Source organism: Ruditapes philippinarum, unplaced genomic scaffold, assembly GCF_026571515.1.
Source record: "Ruditapes philippinarum isolate M1 unplaced genomic scaffold, ASM2657151v2 ctg188_1_1_1_1, whole genome shotgun sequence".
NCBI lineage: Eukaryota > Metazoa > Mollusca > Bivalvia > Venerida > Veneridae > Ruditapes > Ruditapes philippinarum.
In genome coordinates this window covers 335885-356283 of record NW_026853980.1, presented here as the reverse complement: position 1 = coordinate 356283, position 20399 = coordinate 335885, and the positions used below count along the sequence as shown (strand labels likewise).

Sequence of the window (20399 nt, the reverse complement as noted above, 5' to 3'; positions counted from 1 at the left end):
ATAAAGTCTGCAGAGTCCCTAAGAACTGTTGGAGCCCTTGCCCTACCGGGCTCGGGCACCAACCGTTCCTCGGGACTCTGCAGACGTTATAACACGGAAAAACGTGCGTTAACCCTATAGTGTAATATCGTTTTTGGGGGCGCATGCGCAATGCGCCCCCAATGTAATAACGACAAATTCAGATTTACTATGATGTGAACACAATTAGTCAGCTACCTACGCTAAGCAAAATAGTTCCAAAACTTCGCAGTAACTCCAAAATCATAGTTCCCTATCTATTTTAAATTGACTGGCCAATTTTGTACTAAATTTAGCAATCGTCTTTTAAAATTGTATGTATATTTTGCTTACGCGATTTTAATATTACTACGCCAGCGGTCGATCATAGCCAAAGTACTTGCATAAATATAGTACAATTACATGTAGTCACAATGTTAATTAAGTGTCATAGAACTCAAAATTAGCAAAGTAATGGAATACGGATTTCAGATCAGTTAACTTTAAAGCTTATAGGGCCTAATGCTTCATAAGTGTAAATTTAAGAAAAACAATGCATGCGTATGAATACGGAACTATTTTCGCCCTTACGTCATTTTACCCGCAATCGCCATTGTTTACAAGTTCATCAGCCGTGAAAGATTGAAGAAAGTTTTATATAGAAGTTCCACGTGTTTAAAACGAGTTGTAAAGCTTTATTTTACAAAAACCTTTATCTCTCATTTACCTAAATGTTGTATAAACTTGCTTGTTTTGCATATTATCCATTTATCAGTGGCGAAATCGTCGTCAAATCGTTGGCGATTCTGGTTGCTTACAAAAAATACAAGGACTAATACCGGATATGACTTTAAATACAACGTTATTCAAGATGACTGATGTTCATTGTTTTATATTTCATAACGTTGATATTTAAGTTGCAATCAAAAGCTGTATTTTTTACAAATTTTCTTCACAATCGGCCATTATCGGGTAAAGCTTTTTTGTACTGAATTGACCTTATCAAATTTTAAGTTAGCAGTTCCTTCCCTTGAAAGTCCTCTCAAACCATTTCCTACCAGACATTTTTGACCCCATTTTTTTTTTATATATATTTTTTGGAGGTGAGTTATTTACATCTAGCGTATACATATTGTTGATGCTTACCTTACAGCTTTTTTAAATAAAAATATTACAAGTTCAGTAATGATGTCTTATTACATTTTCTCAAAGAATGAACTGGATCCACGGTGCATAATCCATATTTGTACCCTCTTTGCGAAATCTGCTGAAACGGTACCTATCATTCACTGCTTAAACAAACCAGCGGTGGATAACAATCATGTTAAAATTTCATTGTAATAAGGAAAAGAGCTGAGGTATGACACTTAGAAACCACAGAACACTAGATTGTTTTATTTATGTGCTGATTCATCATGTGCCAGTCTCTCATGTACTGCAACTTCATAATAAGCTAAAAAAAAAATCGACATGTCTTGCCTTGTCCATCACCTCGGCTTACAGACACTTCACCCCCCAGACACTTCACCCTAGGCCCTTTTTTGCAGACACTTCACCCCTCATTTTTAAGAAATTTGAGTAAGGTTATAATTATATTTACACTGGGGATTAGCATTGAAAAACCCTGACATTTGCTTAGTTCTGTGTAACATCTATACGCTACCAGTACAATTTTTTTTTGGAAAAAATGCGTTTTGACTCAAATTGATACTACATAACTGACAGGTATTCATGCCACATGGTTAATTTAGAATTTTATCCAGGGAGACATGAGAATTATGCATAATATTTATACACATTTAAAGTTAAACCATGCATAATATATTGATTTCTTATTGGAGTGAAAAAAATGAGTACATGTACATAAATTAATGTTCGGAAGTATAAAATGAACTAGGTTACAAATATTGCTCTGTCAGATGTAGTTAAACTTGGTTTTTATCACATATCACTTATCAATATGAAATCATCCATTTTATATATGCCAATTTTGGATGGGAATTTTGACAGTAATTTGGGGACTTTAAAAATAAAACATTTTGAAAATTTGCTGTCTTTTTTTATTGGGAATGTAAATAGTTTTATAAGGGAAAAATGCTGTTCTATTACAAATAGAATAGATAATAGTTACAAATACTACAAATAATATATCAGGGATTGAAAAACGAAAAACAACAACAACAACAATGCTTAAAAAATATAAAATTTCCTACATGTTCTGACTCATTTTTCTTTTTTTGAAGACATTTTTTTCTTTTTTGAAGACACTGTTTAACTTACTTCTTTCTGGCTAAACATTTGCCAAATATTGCATTGTGGACATTTTAAAAAAAAATTGTGGAACATACTGGAATCGCCGCACAGGCTTTTAGTAAGTTTTTACAAAATAGAATCAGACAGAATTAAGCGTTGGCATTCAACAAATCAACATCAGTTTTGCCCATCAAACACAGGGGAATTATTTTGTGCTCTGTCCTACTAGTAAAACTTGAAAAAATGGTTTCAAAAGAATTGAATTGAAATTTGATTAATTTATGCTAGAAATTTCACACGTCCTGCAGGACGGGCATTTTTGGGAGATTAACTTGTCCAGAGTCATTTTTACTCGTATTTATCATTTATGAGCGGACAAGTGGATTTGTCAAGCCTTGATTAACTGCAAGTGATTAACCACATTATTTCCATAAAACTTATACTACATGTAATTACATTGTTTGAGATAATAAATCATTTGACTTACTAGTGAAATAAGTTTAAGACTGCATAATATTGATATAAAAGTGAATTCAGTTAGTGGGTTCCAAACTACAGGTGGAAACTGTTTTATTTTCTATTCAAGTTTTTTTTTGATGAAACAAAACTTAATCCTGACAACAGTTATATATGCTTAACAGTGTTGTATTTTGATTATTTTAAAATCTGTTGAAAGTATTCATATTAAATTCATGAAAAGAAGTTTAAAAAAAAAGAGAAAGAAATGAGATTTGGGCATAATTTTTAAGAAGGTAAAGATACTTCAATGAAAAAGTAAGATAGGTTACAAAATCAATCAAACGAAAAACTCATTTTAAATTTCAAGTTGTTCCTGACATGTCTAAGTTGTTCCTGACATGTCAGAACAAAATTAATAATTTTTTTTTTTTTGAATCTGGTAACCTCGAGCTATGTTCTCTACCGATTGAGCTATGATTCCGACAAATTATTACTCACTTTTACAATAATTATTGTTAGTCAATCATATCTGGACATGCAACATTCAACTTACCCATATATATGCCTTTAAAAAAGGACTGTTTCGACTATAAATACTTGAAATTATAAAGAAATTGCCCTATTATTCTTTACAGTCTATTGTGTATAGGCTAAATTTAGGAGACACTTGTGAAAATACGCAATGAAAAATGAAATAATTACATTGAAAATACAGGAAATGAAAATGAGCATTTTACTTTATCAATATTTCTTAATGTTTCAATGAAGTATGTAATAAATTAAAAGAACTATTGTATTGATTAGGAAAAGTTTTTATTTCAGGTTTGTGAATAAAGGCTTGTTTGTTAGATTTCAATTGTGGCTCAGTTGGTTGTTTGCTGAGAAGCTGTGAAACATAATTATACAGGCCATTAAGGTAAAAACATGTTAGCTTTTTTCTGACTTTGATATATATATCCATCTTACTGTAGCATAACAAAAGAGAACAATAGAATTCATTCCATAACAATAGAATATGGGGCCATGGCCCTTTAATAAACAAAAGGAAAAACAATAGTAATGGTCCTTAATCCCTTTTCGGTCACACGGGCAAACATTTTCTTCAAGTAAGACCATACATTATATATGTTAGAAAGTTAAAAAGGAAATGTTCATTGTTATATATATATTTGGTTTGAAAATCTTTGTATATTTACAATTTTGACCAAATAGTTTCTCAAAGTATTTATTTGACATTAACTGACATAATTAGTGGCATATGTTTCTAACTTCTTTTCCAGGAGGTTTTTGTCAGATTGATGAATGTGAAATTAAGAGGACCCATTTTGAGGATGCTTTTTATGAATGGAATCACACGAGAGATGAAGTCTAAAATGTGATACTGTCAATGTGACTAACCTTGAAGTAAACAGATGACACAATGTTTTTTCAATGTCATGGGCATATAATGAAGAGGTACATGATTATTTGTATACACTTTTCCTTAATAAATACTTTCTAAATGTTTGACATGTTTAAAGGCCAACACAGGGCTCAAAGTTTATTTAAAATCTGTAAGCTTGGCACTTAGAGCCAATTGTATATTAATTATTTCAATATCTTTTCATTATGCAATCTGTTGTTAATTTAGGAACAAAAGTCGATAGCAAAAACATTTTAGCCGTGTCATGACGAAACCAACATAATGGGCATCCGCCCAGTCTGATCAGGATCCATACTGTTCGCTATCAGTTTCTCTACTTGTAATAAGGTTTGTAAGCGAACAGCATGGATCCTGATCAGACCAACCTGGTCTGGATCCATGCTGGTCGCAAACCCATTATGTTGGTTTTGTCATGACATGGCTCATTTGTGACATGTAATTCACTTAAATTGTATTTTGAAATTCAAGTTTTCATTCCTTTCACCTCAAGGCATTTGACATTGAAATAGTGACTTCATGTAGTAAGCAGTCAGTAAAACCTAATCATCTCATCTTGACTTAGCTGTATATAGATTATCAGAATCACTCACATTTACACATTTATATGACTTTAAAAAGTTGTGTTACTAAGCAAATAAATAGATTTAATTGGGGTGACCATAGTCAAAGTAATGCAACCTAAACCACTTACCTTTAAAGATATACTATGCTCATCAGTAAAATATTTTAATCATGAAAATGTATTGAATTCTATGCAATTCTTTTTGAATATGTCTAATATGAATGAATTAACTATGCATTGGAAGCCATGTTCCTTCTTACGAGACAAAAAAAATTTGGTCCTTCTTAAAAAAAACTGTCAGTTTCCTAACAACACTATATATTTATATTGTGACCAACTATAGCATGTGGTGTTTTAACATTACATAGCTACTTTATGTAAACACAAAACATGCTTATTTTATGTTTACAAAGAGACTGTGTAGCAATTATCAATGTTCTATTATATTTAATATGGATTCTTTAATGTGAGAAAGCAATCCAGCTAGCTTTAAAAAAAGGCGGTGGTTCTACTCAGATGCTCGTTTGTGAAATCTGATCAGTGGGGTTGAGCTCTGGCATTGGTCGCGCATTTTTTTGGTTTTATACCTTTATAAATCAGAGTAATTCTAACAGAAAGATGCTGAAAAAAAGTTAACATACAAGTATGGAATATCTCGGTCAGCAATAAACTTTTTCAAAACTCTATTTCAGAAAACAGAGATGCTTGTTTGACAGATACAGTAATAGTAGGAGTTATGAGGGAAGATAGAATGCAGTGATAACTATATTGAGGCACCACTTCATCACCAAGAACATGAAATGAATTATCAATGTTTTCAATGTGTTTGAACACCCATTTTAAATAATACAGCTCAGAGTGAATTTTTCAAAATAATTAATTCTGTTTTTCAAAGTTTTTTATTTTAGATGTTAGTTGATCTTGTCAAGTACTTAATTTTTTTAGGGATGGCAACAATTACTAAAATCAATACTCGAGTACTCGGTCATTTAGAGTATTCGGTTACTGGGATGATTTCCAATGATCTTTAAATTTTTATCACACAATATCAACACCGTCTGCATGCTACCTTCATTTCTATTTTAATTCATAGAATTTGTAGCTATAAATAGGATTGCAAGAAATACATATAATAAATATAAGCATAAGAAATGTCAATGACAGCATTTATTATATACCTATAAATTTTCTTCCTAAAACACAGGATTATCTTGAAGCGCAAATAGTTTTCAACGGTTAGAAAATTCTGTATTATGTTAGAGACAAATACAGTACCATAAATGAAAGGCCTGGACTATTTTTATGCTCCCCAAAAAATTTCGGGTGAGCATATAGTCGCCGCCTTGTCCGTCCGTCCGTCCATCCCCTTTTCTTGTCCGGAACTTTGAAACAACAACAGGTATTATCATGAAACTTTGTAGGTAGATAGATCTCATTGAGTAGGTGTGCAGTGCACAAGAACCTTAACTCTGCCTTGCTTAATTTTTGAATTATTCCCCTTTGTTTATTTTACACTTTGAACTTTGTCCGGGACATAACTCTAAAACTATAAGAGGTATCAACATGAAACTTTGTAGGTAGATAGATCTAATTGAGTAGGTGTGCAGTGCACAAGAACCATAACTCTGCCTTGTCTAATTTTGAATTATTCCCCTTTGTTTATTTTTACACTTTGAACTTTGTCCGGGACATAACTCTAAAACTATAAGAGGTATCAACATGAAACTTTGTAGGTAGATAGATCTAATTGAGTAGGTGTGCAGTGCACAAGAACCGTAACTCTGCCTTGCTTAATTTTTGAATTATTCCCCTTTGTTTATTTTACACTTTGAACTTTGTCCGGGACATAACTCTAAAAGTATAAGAGGTATCAACATGAAACTTTGTAGGTAGATAGATCTCATTGACTTGGTATGCAGTGTACAAGAACCGTAACTCTGCCTTGCCTAATTTTTGAATAATCCCCCTTTGTTTATTTTACACTTTGAAATTTGTCCGGGACATAACCTTTAAACTATAAGAGGTATCAACATGAAACTTTGTAGGTAGATAGATCTCATTGACTTGGTATGCAGTGCACAAGAACCGTAACTCTGCCTTGCCTAATTTTTGAATTATCCCCCTTTCTTTATTTTACACTTTGAACTTTGTCTCTAAAACTATAAGAGGTATCAACATGAAACTTTGTAGGTAGATAGATTTCATTGAGTTGGTAAGCAGTGCACAAGAAACTTAACTCTCCCTTGCCTAATTTTTGAATTATCCCCCTTTGTTTATTTTTACACTTTGAACTTTGTCCGAGACATAACTCAATGTAAAAGAGATATCAACATGAAACTTTGTAGGTAGATAGATATCGTTGAGTAAGTTTGCAGTGCACAAGAACTGTAACACTGTCTTGCCTACTTTTGGAGTTATTGCCCTTTGATCATTTTGACACTTTGAACTTTGTCCGGGACATTACTCTAAGCAGTGCTTAAGAATTATTACTCTGCCTTGCCTTATTTTGAAGTAATTGCCCTTTGTTTATTTTTACTTTTTGACTTTTGTACGAGACATAACTTTAAAACTATTAGAGATATCAACATGAAACTTTGTAGGTAGCTAGATATAATTGGATAGAACTGCAATGCTTAAAGAACCTAAAGAAAGCCTGGTCTAATTTTGGAGTTTATACCCTAATTTCATTTTTACACTTTGAATTTTACCTTGGACATAACTCTGATATCATCAGGCAACTTTATAGATGGATAGATCTAATTGAATAGAAGTGCAGTGCAAAAAAAAACATAACTCAGCTTTGCCTAATTTTGGGGTTTTTGCCCTTTGTTCATTTTTTTTATACTTTCCAGTGTCCAGAACCTTCTCGGGGAGCATCACCCGGTTCAACCGGTTCTTGTTAATGTTGGTTCTGATCTTAGCTGTGTATAACATAGTATATGGAAACCGCAACCAAAATAATAAAAGGTGTGGCTGGTTTTGCACAAATTTTGATTCATCTGTCAGTCATAATTTATTTCTTGACAGCTACATTTCTTTTTCTGAAATTTCTTATATAAGTGTAGTATAATGAAAATCATTTATACTTCAAACGAAAAGGTATATTATTAAAGGAAAATTATGTTGTAGTAGCTTTCTGAGGGTATGCATTTTTCTACTTGCAATGTTGGAAAATTGTTATCTAGCTCGCCCTTTAGTCTCGCAAGATATCAATTTCCCACCGCTGCTCATAGCAAAATAAAAAGCCTCAGAGAGCTACTACAACATAATATTCTGTATATATATTTTTTTATAATTAACAAGTTTGGGCTATCCTTGAACTTTTTTTTTATTTAATCAAGTTTGATTTTTTTTAAATATATTTATATGAATGGATGCAGCTTTGAAATAGATTTTACTTATGTATATTTGGCAGCAATTTCACATGTAGCTCTTCGAAAAAAAATCACTTGAGCAAAAAAAATTTTATAGGCATAAAGTGATACCCGTTCTGTCATCATCAGTTTTTGGTTTTTAGCTCACCTGAGCTTGCTCAGGGTGAGCTTTAAGGATCGGTGAATGTCCGTCGTCCGTCCACAATTGCTTGTGAACACTCTAGCGGTCGCATTTTTGCCTCAATCATCATCAAACTTGGTCAGGATGCTTATCTAGTTGAAAGCATGGATGAGTTCGAACATGAGTCATCTCGGATGAAAGGCTAGGTCACAAGAGGTAAAAAAAGAAAAACCTTGTGAACACCGTAGAGGTCACATTTTTGACCCAATCATCATTAAACTTGGTCAGGATGTTTGCCTAGGTGATAGCTCGGATGAGTTCGAACATGGGTCATCTCTGATGAAAAAGTAGGTCACAGGAGCTATAAATAGAAACACCTTGTGAACACTCTAGTGGTCACATTTTTAAACCAATCATCATCAAACTTGGTCAGAATGCTTGTCTAGTTAATTGCTTGGATGAGTTTGAACATGGGTCATCTCTGATGAAAAACTAGGTCACAGGAGCTAAAAATAGAAAAACCTTGTTAACACTCTAGCCGTCACATTTTTGCATCAATCATCATCAAACTTGGTCAGGATGCTTATCTAGTTGATATCTTGGATGAGTTTGAACATGGGTCATCTCAGATGAAAATGTAGGTCACCGGAGCTAAAAATAGAAAAACATTGTTAACAATCTAGCGGTCACATTTTTGCATCAATCATCATCAAACTTGGTCAAGATGCTTGTCTATGTGATAGCTCGGATGAGTACAAACATGGGTCATCTCGGATGAAAAAGTAGGTCACCGGAGCTAAAAAAAGAAAAACCTTGTTAACACTCTAGCAGTCACCTTTTTGCATCAGTCATCATCAAACTTTTGTCAAGATGTTTGTCTAGTTGATAGCTCGGATGAGTTTGAACATGGATCATCTTGGATGAAAAAGTAGGTCACCTGGGGTAGAAATAGAAAAACCTTGTTAACACTCTTGTGGTCACATTTTTGCATCAATCATCATCAAACTTGATTAAGATGCTTGTCTAGGTGATAGCTCAGATGAGTTCGGAAATGGGTCATCTCGGATGAAAAACTAGGTCACAGGAGCTAAAAATAAAAAAACCTTGTCTACACTCTAGTGGTCACAATTTTGACTCAATTGTTAGCAAACTTGGTCAGGAAACTTGCCTAGGTCATTGCTGGGAATAAATCGAACATGGGACATCTCGGATGAAAAACTAGGTCACAGGAGATAAAAATAGAAAAATCTTGTTAACACTCTAGTGGCTACTGTTGTGATCCAAATATTCTGTTAATTGGTCTAAAAGTTTTTTTTGATGATTTCTAAGTCAAGATCCAACATGGGTCATCTTGGATGAAAAACTAGGTCACACCGCCCAAATATGGAAAAGCCTTGTTAACATTCTACTGGTTACATTTTCGACTCAATTATCATCAAACTTGGTCAGGATGCTTGTCTAGGTAATTGCTTGGATGAGTTCGAAATCGCATGTGAAACTAGGTCACCGGAGCTAAAAATAGAAAAATCTTGTTAACACTCTTGTTGCTATTGTTTTGATCCAAGTATCCTGGAAATTGGTCTGACAGTTTGTTTTGATGATTTCTAGGTCAAGTTTGAATATGTGTCACCTGAGTAAAAAACAAGGTCGCACTGCTCAAATATGGATAATCCTTGTTAACACTGTAGTGGTCACATTTTTGACTCACCTGTCGTGAGACTTGGTCAGAATGTTTGTCTAGGTAATTGTTTGGATGAGTTTGATAAGTCAGGTGAGCGATCTAGGGCTATCATGGCCCTCTTGTTTTGTATGGTTTTATTTAAGAAATATTTTGTTCCAGTTATTTACAGATGTTTGTATGATTATTGGATTAAAGTTAAAGTACACTGATTTTCTTGTTATACACTACAATCCATTGTAACATCTTGAAATGTTTTCCATGATATATACATATATATTTATATATGGAATAACTATATGGTCTCAACCATGACTTGGTAGTTTTTAGCTCGACTATTTGAAAAATATGAGAGCTATTGTAGTAACCCAGCGTCCGCGTCTGTGTTGGTTTAAGTTTATTTTAAAGTCAAATATCTCAATTATTGCTTGAGATATACAATTGAAACTTACAATAGTTATTTATAGTAACAATGTACATCAGATTGACAAGTTGGATAACTCTGCTTACAATATTAAAACTTCACATGCATTTAGGGTCATAATTGTACATGTAGGTTACTGACCAAGATCCATAATTTTATCGAGAATTTAGGCTTATTTTTCTCCCCTTTTTCAACTTAGAATTTAATGGTAAAGTTTTGCTTGTAAGCATGTTATCTCCATAACTACTGAAGGGTTTGTGCCTTTTTTGGGACAATTTTATGCATTCATGATAATAAAGCAGTGATTTACTTGATAAAACATCTTAATCCAAGCCTTTGTACCTTTTCGGTCAGTTTTATGTATTCATTGGTAAGCATTTTTATACTCAATAAACACCCTTGTGACAACTTTTTCGAATAGTCGAGCCTTACTGTCCTCAGACAGTTCTTGTGTTTGTATAATAATAACTGAACAAAAGTTTGAAGGAGTTATATTTCACAAGGTATGCAAACAATAGCTGTTGGTAGGACAGCACACTCAACTATATGCTTAGTGCTTGACAATAGAAGAACCTTGGTTATTTAAAATATTTTAAGTTCACAAAAGGACCAAAAATTTCTTTAAACCCAATATTCTACAGATATAAGCATTGGAGAGAGTCCAAGCTAGTATGCTCGCAAAGAAATGTATAACATTTCAATTTATTTCAAAGCCAGATGTCTATGGAATACGAAAATATCTTGAAGCCATAGGCAATCTTTAACAAATGGGTGCCTGATCGGGATCAAGTGTGCAAAGTTTCAATGCCATATGTCAATGGACTTCGGGAAAAATTGAGGTGATAGACGCCAATGTTCAGATGACTAGGATAATTCTACTTATTCTTATCGAATAATAGAGTAAAAATGTGACATCTGCTTTGAAAGTAGGAATGGCATCTGCTTGTAACAATAGACCACTATACAATCAACATAATGCGCCCCCAGCAGTGCTTTCAGCGCTTTGATTATTAAATGGCTTTATTACACTCCTGTGCCGCGGTTTATGTGATAAACATAAATACCTTTACTACGTTGGTAACGCAGTAGAATTATAGTGATTGATACTGCAAAATCAGAGAGGAAAGACCAAGGTCCTAAAAGTTAACATCACCAAAAATGAGCCAATAAATCTAAATGGAGACCCGCTAGAAGAGGGAGAGTCATTCACATACTTTGACAGTACGGTGGATAAGCAAGGAGGTACAGATGCTGATGTCAAGACTAGAATCGGCAAAGCAAGAAGAGCATTCGTCCAGCTTAAGAAACATCTGGAATTCACGAGTCATAAGCAGGAACATCAAGCTTCTACTTTTTAACTCTAATGTTAAATCAGTCCTCCTGTATGGTGCAGAAACCTGGAGAGTTACCAAAGCCACCAACCATAAGATTACCAGTGTCTTCGTCGAACTCTTTCCATCCGCTGGCCTGAAACCATCAGTAACAAGGAGTTATGGAGAAAGACCATCCAGTGACCAGTTGAAGAAGAGATTCGGAGAAGAAGGTAGGGTTGGCTAGACATACCCTACGGAAGCCGAGAAGTAATATCACAAGGCAGGCACTAACATGGACACACCAAGGAAAGAGAAAACGAGGACGACCAAGAAACACCTGGAGAAGGGACCTGGAATCAGATGTCAAGCTGACAGGACAGACATGGGGACAACTTGAACTAACAGCAAGCAACAGGCAGCGCTTGAGAACTATCGTCGATGACCTATGCACCAGGAGGAGCGGAGGGTCAAAGTAAAGTAAAGTAAAGTAAATACTGCAAAATCAGCCATTAATAGCACGTAACATGTAATTAATTAAATAAATATTTAATCCTTTTACTTTTCTTAAGATCTTAATAAAAATTTGTAAAGATTGAAATTCTTGAAATATTTTGGCTCATCTGGAGGCGTGCAGCTTTAATGTTCTCACAGGATAACTCCCACGTAGGAGATATTAAATCCTGTTTTGGAGTTATCAACTCTTGCATAGAACTTAACATCTCCTACGGAGAGATAAAAAGTAATAAGGAATTCATAACTATTACTATGACTTAATTTCTTAATTACGTAAGACTTCAATAAGCTTGTTGGACTTAATTACTCCAACGTAGGTCCTTATAACTACTACGTAGGATTTTATAACTCACACGAAGGAGATAAAAAGCATGTAGGACTAAATCACTCCTATACCTCATCGTCGGATACCCACGATTGATAAACATGTCACATAACATGCAATCAATGATAATGGTTCGGCCGTGGGTATCCGACGATGCTATACCTAGGACTTCATAACTCCTACGTTGAACTGATATGAAGAAAAAAAGATAATTATTGGTTTAAAACTCCTACGCTAGGACTTCTAATCTCCTACGAAGGAGATTAAAAAAAGCATAATTAGGAGTTTATAACTCCTACGTAGGTGTAATAAAGTGCTATGTAGGAGTAATTAAATCTTGGAGTTATTAACCCTTCTGAAAAAACTAAATTGTGTTAGAGTTTTTCGACCGTGCGACCACATACACGCATCGAGGAAATGATGGAAGGAAAGTGACCGTGCGACCATATACACGCATCACAGAATTCCCCTTCTCTTACGAGAAAGGGACAAAAAAGAGCTGTCCACCCCTTGAACAAAGGGCAGACTTAAAAATATGCCATTACCTTATTGCTATTGATAAGGAGGCTAATTTTTTGCAGACATGTTTTAAATTGGTATATATACAACGGAAGTAACGCAAACAAAATGGGAATCAGTTTTCGTTCTTTCAAGCTGGTTATGAAATTTTAAAAATATCATATGTAATTTCTAAGGAAATCTTAAGTTTATAGTTTTTTCTACTTTTCATTTCATGTACATATTAGAATTATTTTGTTTCTGCAAAACATGTACGTTTGAAAAACGTCTAATATTTATTAAATGTATGAGAAAAGTTTCACACTTGGTTTGCAATATTAACCTGGGGGCATTTTAACTTCTTAACTGACTTTGTATACTCGACTTATGCTACTTGTAATGATGGTTTCCTTCACTGGCTTGGGCAAGAATCTCAATACTCATCGCTTAGTCCCTCAGACCCTAACCGTATTTCATTTTCTTGAGATGCAATTTCTTGAGATGTAATTTCTTGAGAATACTACAGGCGTCCAAACTTGTCCGACCGGAGATAAAATGCGACCATTGAAAGCAGAAATGTATTGTAAAGGTTGCCGATTACGGTAGAAACTATCTGAAAGTGGCTAGCATTCTTATTATTATTGTTATTATTATTTGTTGGGATAAAGATACGTAACTAATAAAGAAATTAATATTTTTTTCTTGAAAACAAAAATTGTGGCATTTTGTTTTTAGTACGCAAGCTCCTTTAAGGATCGTGCGTGCTAAAATGTCGTTATATCAATGAATAAAGCTTATCCAGGATGGAAGCACAGCAAGACTTGTAATCTCGACGTTGTGGGTTCGATTCCCGGGCTGGCCAACTAAAATTACTAATCAGTCTTTCGGATGGGACTTTAAATCGAGGTCCAATGTACGAGTACTGAAACACTTGGCACGCTAAAGAACCAGGATAAGCTTCTGGAATTGGGGCATCTTTTTTGCATCTATATCTTGCACTATCCTCCAAAAAACTAAAATGATGGTGGCGAGTATAAATAAACTCAAATACAGACAGAAATCCAGGCTGAAAGAGAAAAACGATCGGCAGTGGTCCAACTTAAGTACACATATTAATTTGCTTTCTTTTTTTTTTTTTTTTTTTTTTTTTTTTTTGGTTTTGTTTGGTGAGAACGGTCAATCGCCATGACAGTTTAATAGGTTTTAAATGACAACGTTCCATCTTTACAGCTAAAGGAACAGTTCACTTGCCACTCCATACACTTACTACGACCGGACATGTATTTGTAACCCTATGTGATGCAATGTTAATAAAACATTATATTCATCAATTGTGACTTGTGAATGAATCAATTTGAATAAAAGTGGGTAAAATATAATAAACATTTTAAAGGCCCATTATTCCTCGGAAATGCTTTTAATTTCATTTAGCTAATTAAAGCCTTTTATTTTCTAAAGTACTTAAATTACAGTATCCAATAATTTACTCATTGGCTAATAACATGAACCATCTTTTTCATCTGTTGCTTATTGTTAATAATTACAGTTGAATTGGTATTTTGGTAGTCAAAATATTACTTTGTTTCTTTTATGACAAATTATTTCACATATATTCTTCAGGTAACAAACAGTTACGTTCTCTAAAACAAACATCTAAACATTATAAAATTCATATTTGCCCTTTTTAGAGAAGTAAAAAAAAATTTGTTTTTGAGACATAATGTGCCTTTAACATTAATTATTAGTATATACATGTATATAATTTAAAAGCCCATTATGCCTCAGAATTTCTATCATTTTTATTTCTCAAAAATTACTTTATATTCATTATCTTGTTACAGTTTCCAAAACTATACTCATTTGCTATATACCTGTACTACCTTTGGTATCTTTAGCGCTGTTGGCAATTAATATAATTAGTAATAGAAAGAGCACCGAAACACGAGGTTATCTGATTTGTACGAGGGGGCGTAGCCCCCCGAGTATTAATCAGATTACCGAGTGTTTTGGTGTTCTTTCTCTTTTGTATCATAGTCAAACATAAAAACACGTTCCCTGTTGTTACAATATGAAACCCCGGCAAAAATGAACCAATGAACGAGCATCTAAATATGACATTTCTGTCGATTTCACTTTCACTGCCGTCACAATATGCCCAGCAAAAATGAGCCAATCAATGGGCATGCTCTGGAGTGCGGGTAACTATTACCCGCACTCCAGTTAACGCACTGTGCATGTATATGTAAACGATTTAACCCTGACACATTTTCAACAGAAAGGTCTCAAAACTATGATACAATAGTGAAATAAAGTGCGGAAGTCTAAATACAACTTTGTTTACATTTTGCTACCTTTACGACACGGAACTGCATGTTCAGCGCTACGAGGGATGTCCGGAAAGTTCATATACATCTTTATTTTTTATTGTAAAACAATACATACGCTGTACAAATTTTGTCAGCATAAATATACATATCTAGCGAACACATTTATCAAAAATTACTGAACTGTGACTTATATGAGGGAATACTGGTGGAGAAAAGCTCGTGATGTCCCTCGTCATGTAAGGGCTATAATGGTGAAGGAAAGCCCCATGTTATCCCTCGTCATGTGAGGGCTTTACTGGTGGTGGAAAACTTCAAGCTGTCTCTCGTCAGTTGAGGTTTTCTGGTGAAGGACAACCTCAGAATGTATCTCGTCATGTGCGGGCTTTACTTGTGGAGGAAAACTTCAGGGTGTCCCTTGTCATATAAGGGCTTTACTGGTGGAGGGAGACCTCGTGATGTTCCTGGTCATGTGCGGGGTTTACTGCTGGATGAATCCTCAGGATGCACCTCGTGATGTGAGGGATTAACTGATGAAAGAAAACTGAAGTTATTTTTCGTCATGTGAGGGCTTTACTAGTGGGGAAACCTCAGAGTATTTCTCATCGTGTGGCGGCTTTACTGGTGGAGAAAAACCTCAGGATATCTCTCGTGATGTGAGGGCTTTTCTGGTTGAGGAAAACCTGAGATTGTCTCATGTGAGGGTTTTGTAAGTATAGGAAAACCTCAGGGCGTCCCTCGTCGAGCTTAACTGGTTGAGGAAGGCATCAGGGTCTCAAGCATGAGCACATGAATACAATCACCTAATAAAACGAGCGATAACAAATACTTTGACAGCTAATTTTTAAAGTTATTGTTCCTTACTTAATAAAATATATAAGTAATTCTTGTTAATCTCCAGGACAAAAAAGAAAAAAATTGTAATGTAGTATTATGTCTGTCAACCAAAAAAAAACCTGCAGTCCTATAGTGTAAAAATCTGAGCACGATATATGACTCGTGATTTGTGCATTATCTCTAAAAAAGCATATACATGTAGTCTTATCATGTGTAACAATATATTTTCCTAACTAAAATTGAAACATTGTTGCATCTTCCTGTTAATTATCCGTCAACCTGACACTGAATATTTTTCCATAAAGATTTCATAATTTCAAACCTAGAGACCTGAAAAATTGACACAATACACCTATGTTCTTGTCCTTACTAACAAACTAGTTTGTTTTGATTGTCTGATTATATTAACATTTATATCAGAGGCCTGTCGTCGAGGGTATCAAAATTATCTAAATTGTCCACACTGCAGTGGACAGATATGTACATGGCGTGATTTAATTCAGATAAAAGCTTGGGGTGTTATCTTTTATTTTTAACATGATATACAATAATTCAGCAGCAAATGCTGAAGTTTTGGATATTCTATTGTTTACTCTGCAAATGATCATAGCTGGTATATGAGGTAAAGTATTGCCCTCTTGGTGCCCAAATTTTCAACGTCAACATTCTTGAAATAGACATTAAAGTATTTATAACCGTTTACGGAAGTTGAAATAAGTTTAATTAATTATAGAAGAAACATATTGCATGTTGATAAAAAGTGACGGATAGATCGAAAACCACTGAACAAAGAAAAAAACTAAATTAAGCATTCTCGTGGTCGTCCGAGTTTGGTGGTTGTCCAGTTTTGGTGGTCCCTAACCAGTACATATGCATCAAAATTATCAAGTATACTGTACATTGAGAAACTAAAATATTTCTTTAGAGGTGTATGCTAGTGTCACATATAGACAAATAGCAGAATGATTACCCCACTGTCTGGGACAAAAATAATATTTGGTCCCAGATATTACAGTGTAGACTTTTTTCAAACTTTGCATGATCTTGGAATATGGTAACACAATCATTTCTTAATGATTTGGGGACACATACCTCGTTTTTGAGTTATGTATTTGCCTTAAGTTTCCAGATTATAGATTGCTTTTAAAGTGGACTTTATGACAATTTTTCGATTTATTTATTCTATGGAGAAAAAATCTGAACCAGCTAAGGAGAAGGAAAATATTTAGTGGTATTACACCAAGTTAAAAGTTTCCGTAAAATTACGGAAAATATCGAAGATTACCAGTGACGCAATCGGCCTAGATAACAGCTGAAAGATGTTGTCTGCAAAACAGTTCGTCCGCCACTTCTCTTTATCTCAGGTAATGTCGATAATTTTAAGCCTATCTATATAGAACAAGGCCACATTCAGTGGATTATGATAAAACTATCCCGCAAAGTTGAAATATTGGCCCGATTTCGACATTGTTTTGAAAAGTGTCACCAGTTTTCGCGATTGAACATGTTGAACGAAATCTGTATGATTCCATATTTGGTAGCAATCAGCTAATGTGAGGTTTAAACAGTGTGCCGGTTTTGATTGAATATTGTTAGAATATGTGTAAAATGTTCGTATAAAAGAGTGTTCTTAGTTTTGAGACTTTATTTATAGAAATAAATTGAAGCGATCTAGCATTGATTGTTAAATTCATGGTTAAGGTTAATGATTTGGTTTTTATTCATATCACGCATCCAGATAGACCAGATTATAGCCTGACTGTAAACCAGTATGAGTAAAATGATATTTTTGCATTAATTTCTGATTTCAAACCCTGTTTTTGGATTGGAATCATGCCATATATGACAGTCTTACCACTACACCACAGTTTTTATTGAGTTCTATCAAATCCATGTTTAAGCATGACACTCCCAGCTCAATTTCCCAAAATATTTACAGTTGTCAACTTGTCACCCCTACAATCACTCCAATCTCCATTCCCTAAAATGTATACTTTCTGGAAAAAGGGACTGGTCTGGTCAAAGTTCTACCCCAAATTGGACAAAAATATGATGTAAACCAGTGGTGATGTTCGAGGTTGAAAAAATGTCTTGCTAAGATATGAACCCATGATATCCAGATGTCCCTTTAGTCTGAGTCCCTCTCTCAACTGTTAACATAGTTCAAACAAAAACATAGTCAAGTCATTACTCATATCTTTGCTAAATGAATCAAGCTCGTCTTTTGAGTCTTAACTGCAAAAATATAATTGTCAGGAAAATGCCAAAAAAAATTGCAATCATATTTGTCGCAAGGTGAGAAAGATGTGTAGCCTGACAGAAACTTCGAACCAAGGATCTTTTGGAATACTGTTCTTGGACTGGTTTTCTGGCGGTACGGACCAAGCTATCTGGCCACTGCTTATAAATTAATATGCGGAAAGTCCGAGCGGGGCCGTAGGTGAGAGAATGATGTGCAAAATCAGAAAGTAAACATGCATTTAATTGATAAGAACTATAGTAACGATTATAAATATAAAAAGTTACTTTAACATTTCCTTTTTGATAAATTAGCACATTAAAAATTATATAAATGTTGAAACAACAACTGAGATTTGAGATTAACAAAAATGGCGGACGGGATCTTCCAAACGCTGACGCATGCGCAGTGGTCCCATTTTACATTCGGAGATTTTCGGAATATTCCGAGCGCTCCGACGATAGGTTGAACACAACCAATCAGGGCTTCCACTAAGTTCCAAAATTTGGAAGTCAGACACTGCAAAATCTCTGATATTGGAAGTCACATTATATAGGTAAAGAAGGAAAAGTAGAACTTAAAGAAGTCACAAACCAAAATCAGGGAGTAAATGACTCCCAAACTTCCATTAATGGACGCCCTGACCAATTTATTTGTTTTGTTTACGGTACAACATACCTGCAAAAAAGATCTGGTTTACATGTTCACTAAACATGTTATGCTCAAATCATAATTCATCAGAGCTTTCCGCGCCATAGGTAGAACCTAATTTCATATTATTGTGAGTGTGATATACTCCCTGACTAGAATTTTTTAAGAGTACTGAGAACACTATTATTTAAGTTAAGTGACCTGACTTACCATTACAGTTCTGTGTTTAACACAAATTATTACTGGGTAAAAAATGTGCAGCCAAACCCTCAAAATACTGTTCTGCGGCTCAAACAACTAAGCTCTCGGGCTGCTCACATGTTTCTCCTTTAATGATTTTACAGCTTTAAACCATAACATATTGTTTGTGTACTACTATCATTTTCTTCAACATAATACGAGGCTTTATACTATAGAATTGTTATTTGTTTACAATCAAAGTAACATAGCAATGCAATCCTTGAAAATTGATTTTTCAATATTCTTATCCTGGCAGTCACTAATTAGCATTGATTGATAGAAAGGGGCATAATGTTTTTGTCTTGTCTGTCTGGCACTGACTGCAGCGTTGTCTGGCACTGACTGCAGCGTTTTTTTCTCTACTTTGGGGATGGTGCCGGTACCAGATTGATTGGGAAAAAATGTGTTATTTTGACTCAAATTGGGAATTTTATTAAGCATATTTTCAGCTATAAATAAGATTAGTCATAATGAATAAAGACAGCTAACAGCTTCCACTGTCCAGGTAGAACTATTGAGTGGTGATTTATATAAATATGTTTTGATTTTAAATGATTTAAGGGAATTCTCATGGCCTTGAACAGTCATTTTGGTAATTTTCACATTAGAAATTGGGAATTTTGATGTCTTTTTTCCATTGGGAATAGTACTTTTTCGGGTAGTAGTTATATAAAGAAAAAAACACTGGACTGTTTCATTACTGTAAGCCTGTCCTAAATATTTGAAGAATAAGCAATCTACTATATGGATTCTACTTCTGACTGATTCATCCATCCTTGGCAGTGTTGGTTTTTCCTTTAATCCTTAACCTTTTAAATTATGTAATGGATTTGTCCTGCTTTGAATTAGGAACAGTGTAATCATAGTTTAAGTGATTTCAATATTAAAAAAAACTTGAGAGCTATAGTTGCATCATTGTAGACAGCTCTAGAAATTAAAGAACAAAAAAAATTAAAACAAACATACTTAGTCAGTTGAATAAAGTTGATACAGAATAAAGTTGATGTAGAATGAAGTATTTTTATTAATACCAAGCCTTTTCTCAAAAGTCAGTTGAATAAAGTTGATACAGAATAAAGTTGATGTAGAATAAAGTATTTTTAATACCAAGCCTTTTCTCAACTTTCCTATTAACTAGCAAGTTCAATACATGTACTAGAAAGATAAT

General features: G+C 34.2%; 1 protein-coding gene and 1 long non-coding RNA gene across 3 annotated transcripts in view; both read left to right on the top strand.

The window, feature by feature from the left end:
- Positions 1 to 655: 655 nt before the first annotated feature.
- LOC132738610 (uncharacterized) lies at positions 656 to 10075 on the top strand. Of its 2 annotated transcripts, XR_009626896.1 has the most exons (4): positions 656 to 684; positions 3532 to 3625; positions 3990 to 4164; positions 5387 to 10075. It is a non-coding gene; the product is annotated as an uncharacterized LOC132738610 (long non-coding RNA). The 2 variants fall into 2 exon arrangements; XR_009626895.1 differs by lacking the exon at positions 656 to 684 and having other exon boundaries at positions 3412 to 3625.
- Positions 10076 to 17356: 7281 nt separating this feature from the next.
- Positions 17357 to 20399, top strand: part of LOC132738609 (cytosolic 10-formyltetrahydrofolate dehydrogenase-like) — a 54430-nt gene continuing 51387 nt past the window's right edge. Inside the window, exon 1 of the mRNA XM_060726154.1 lies at positions 17357 to 17465. Coding sequence (XP_060582137.1) covers positions 17421 to 17465 — 45 coding nt within the window. The 5' untranslated portion in view covers positions 17357 to 17420. The remainder of the gene's footprint in view (positions 17466 to 20399) is intronic.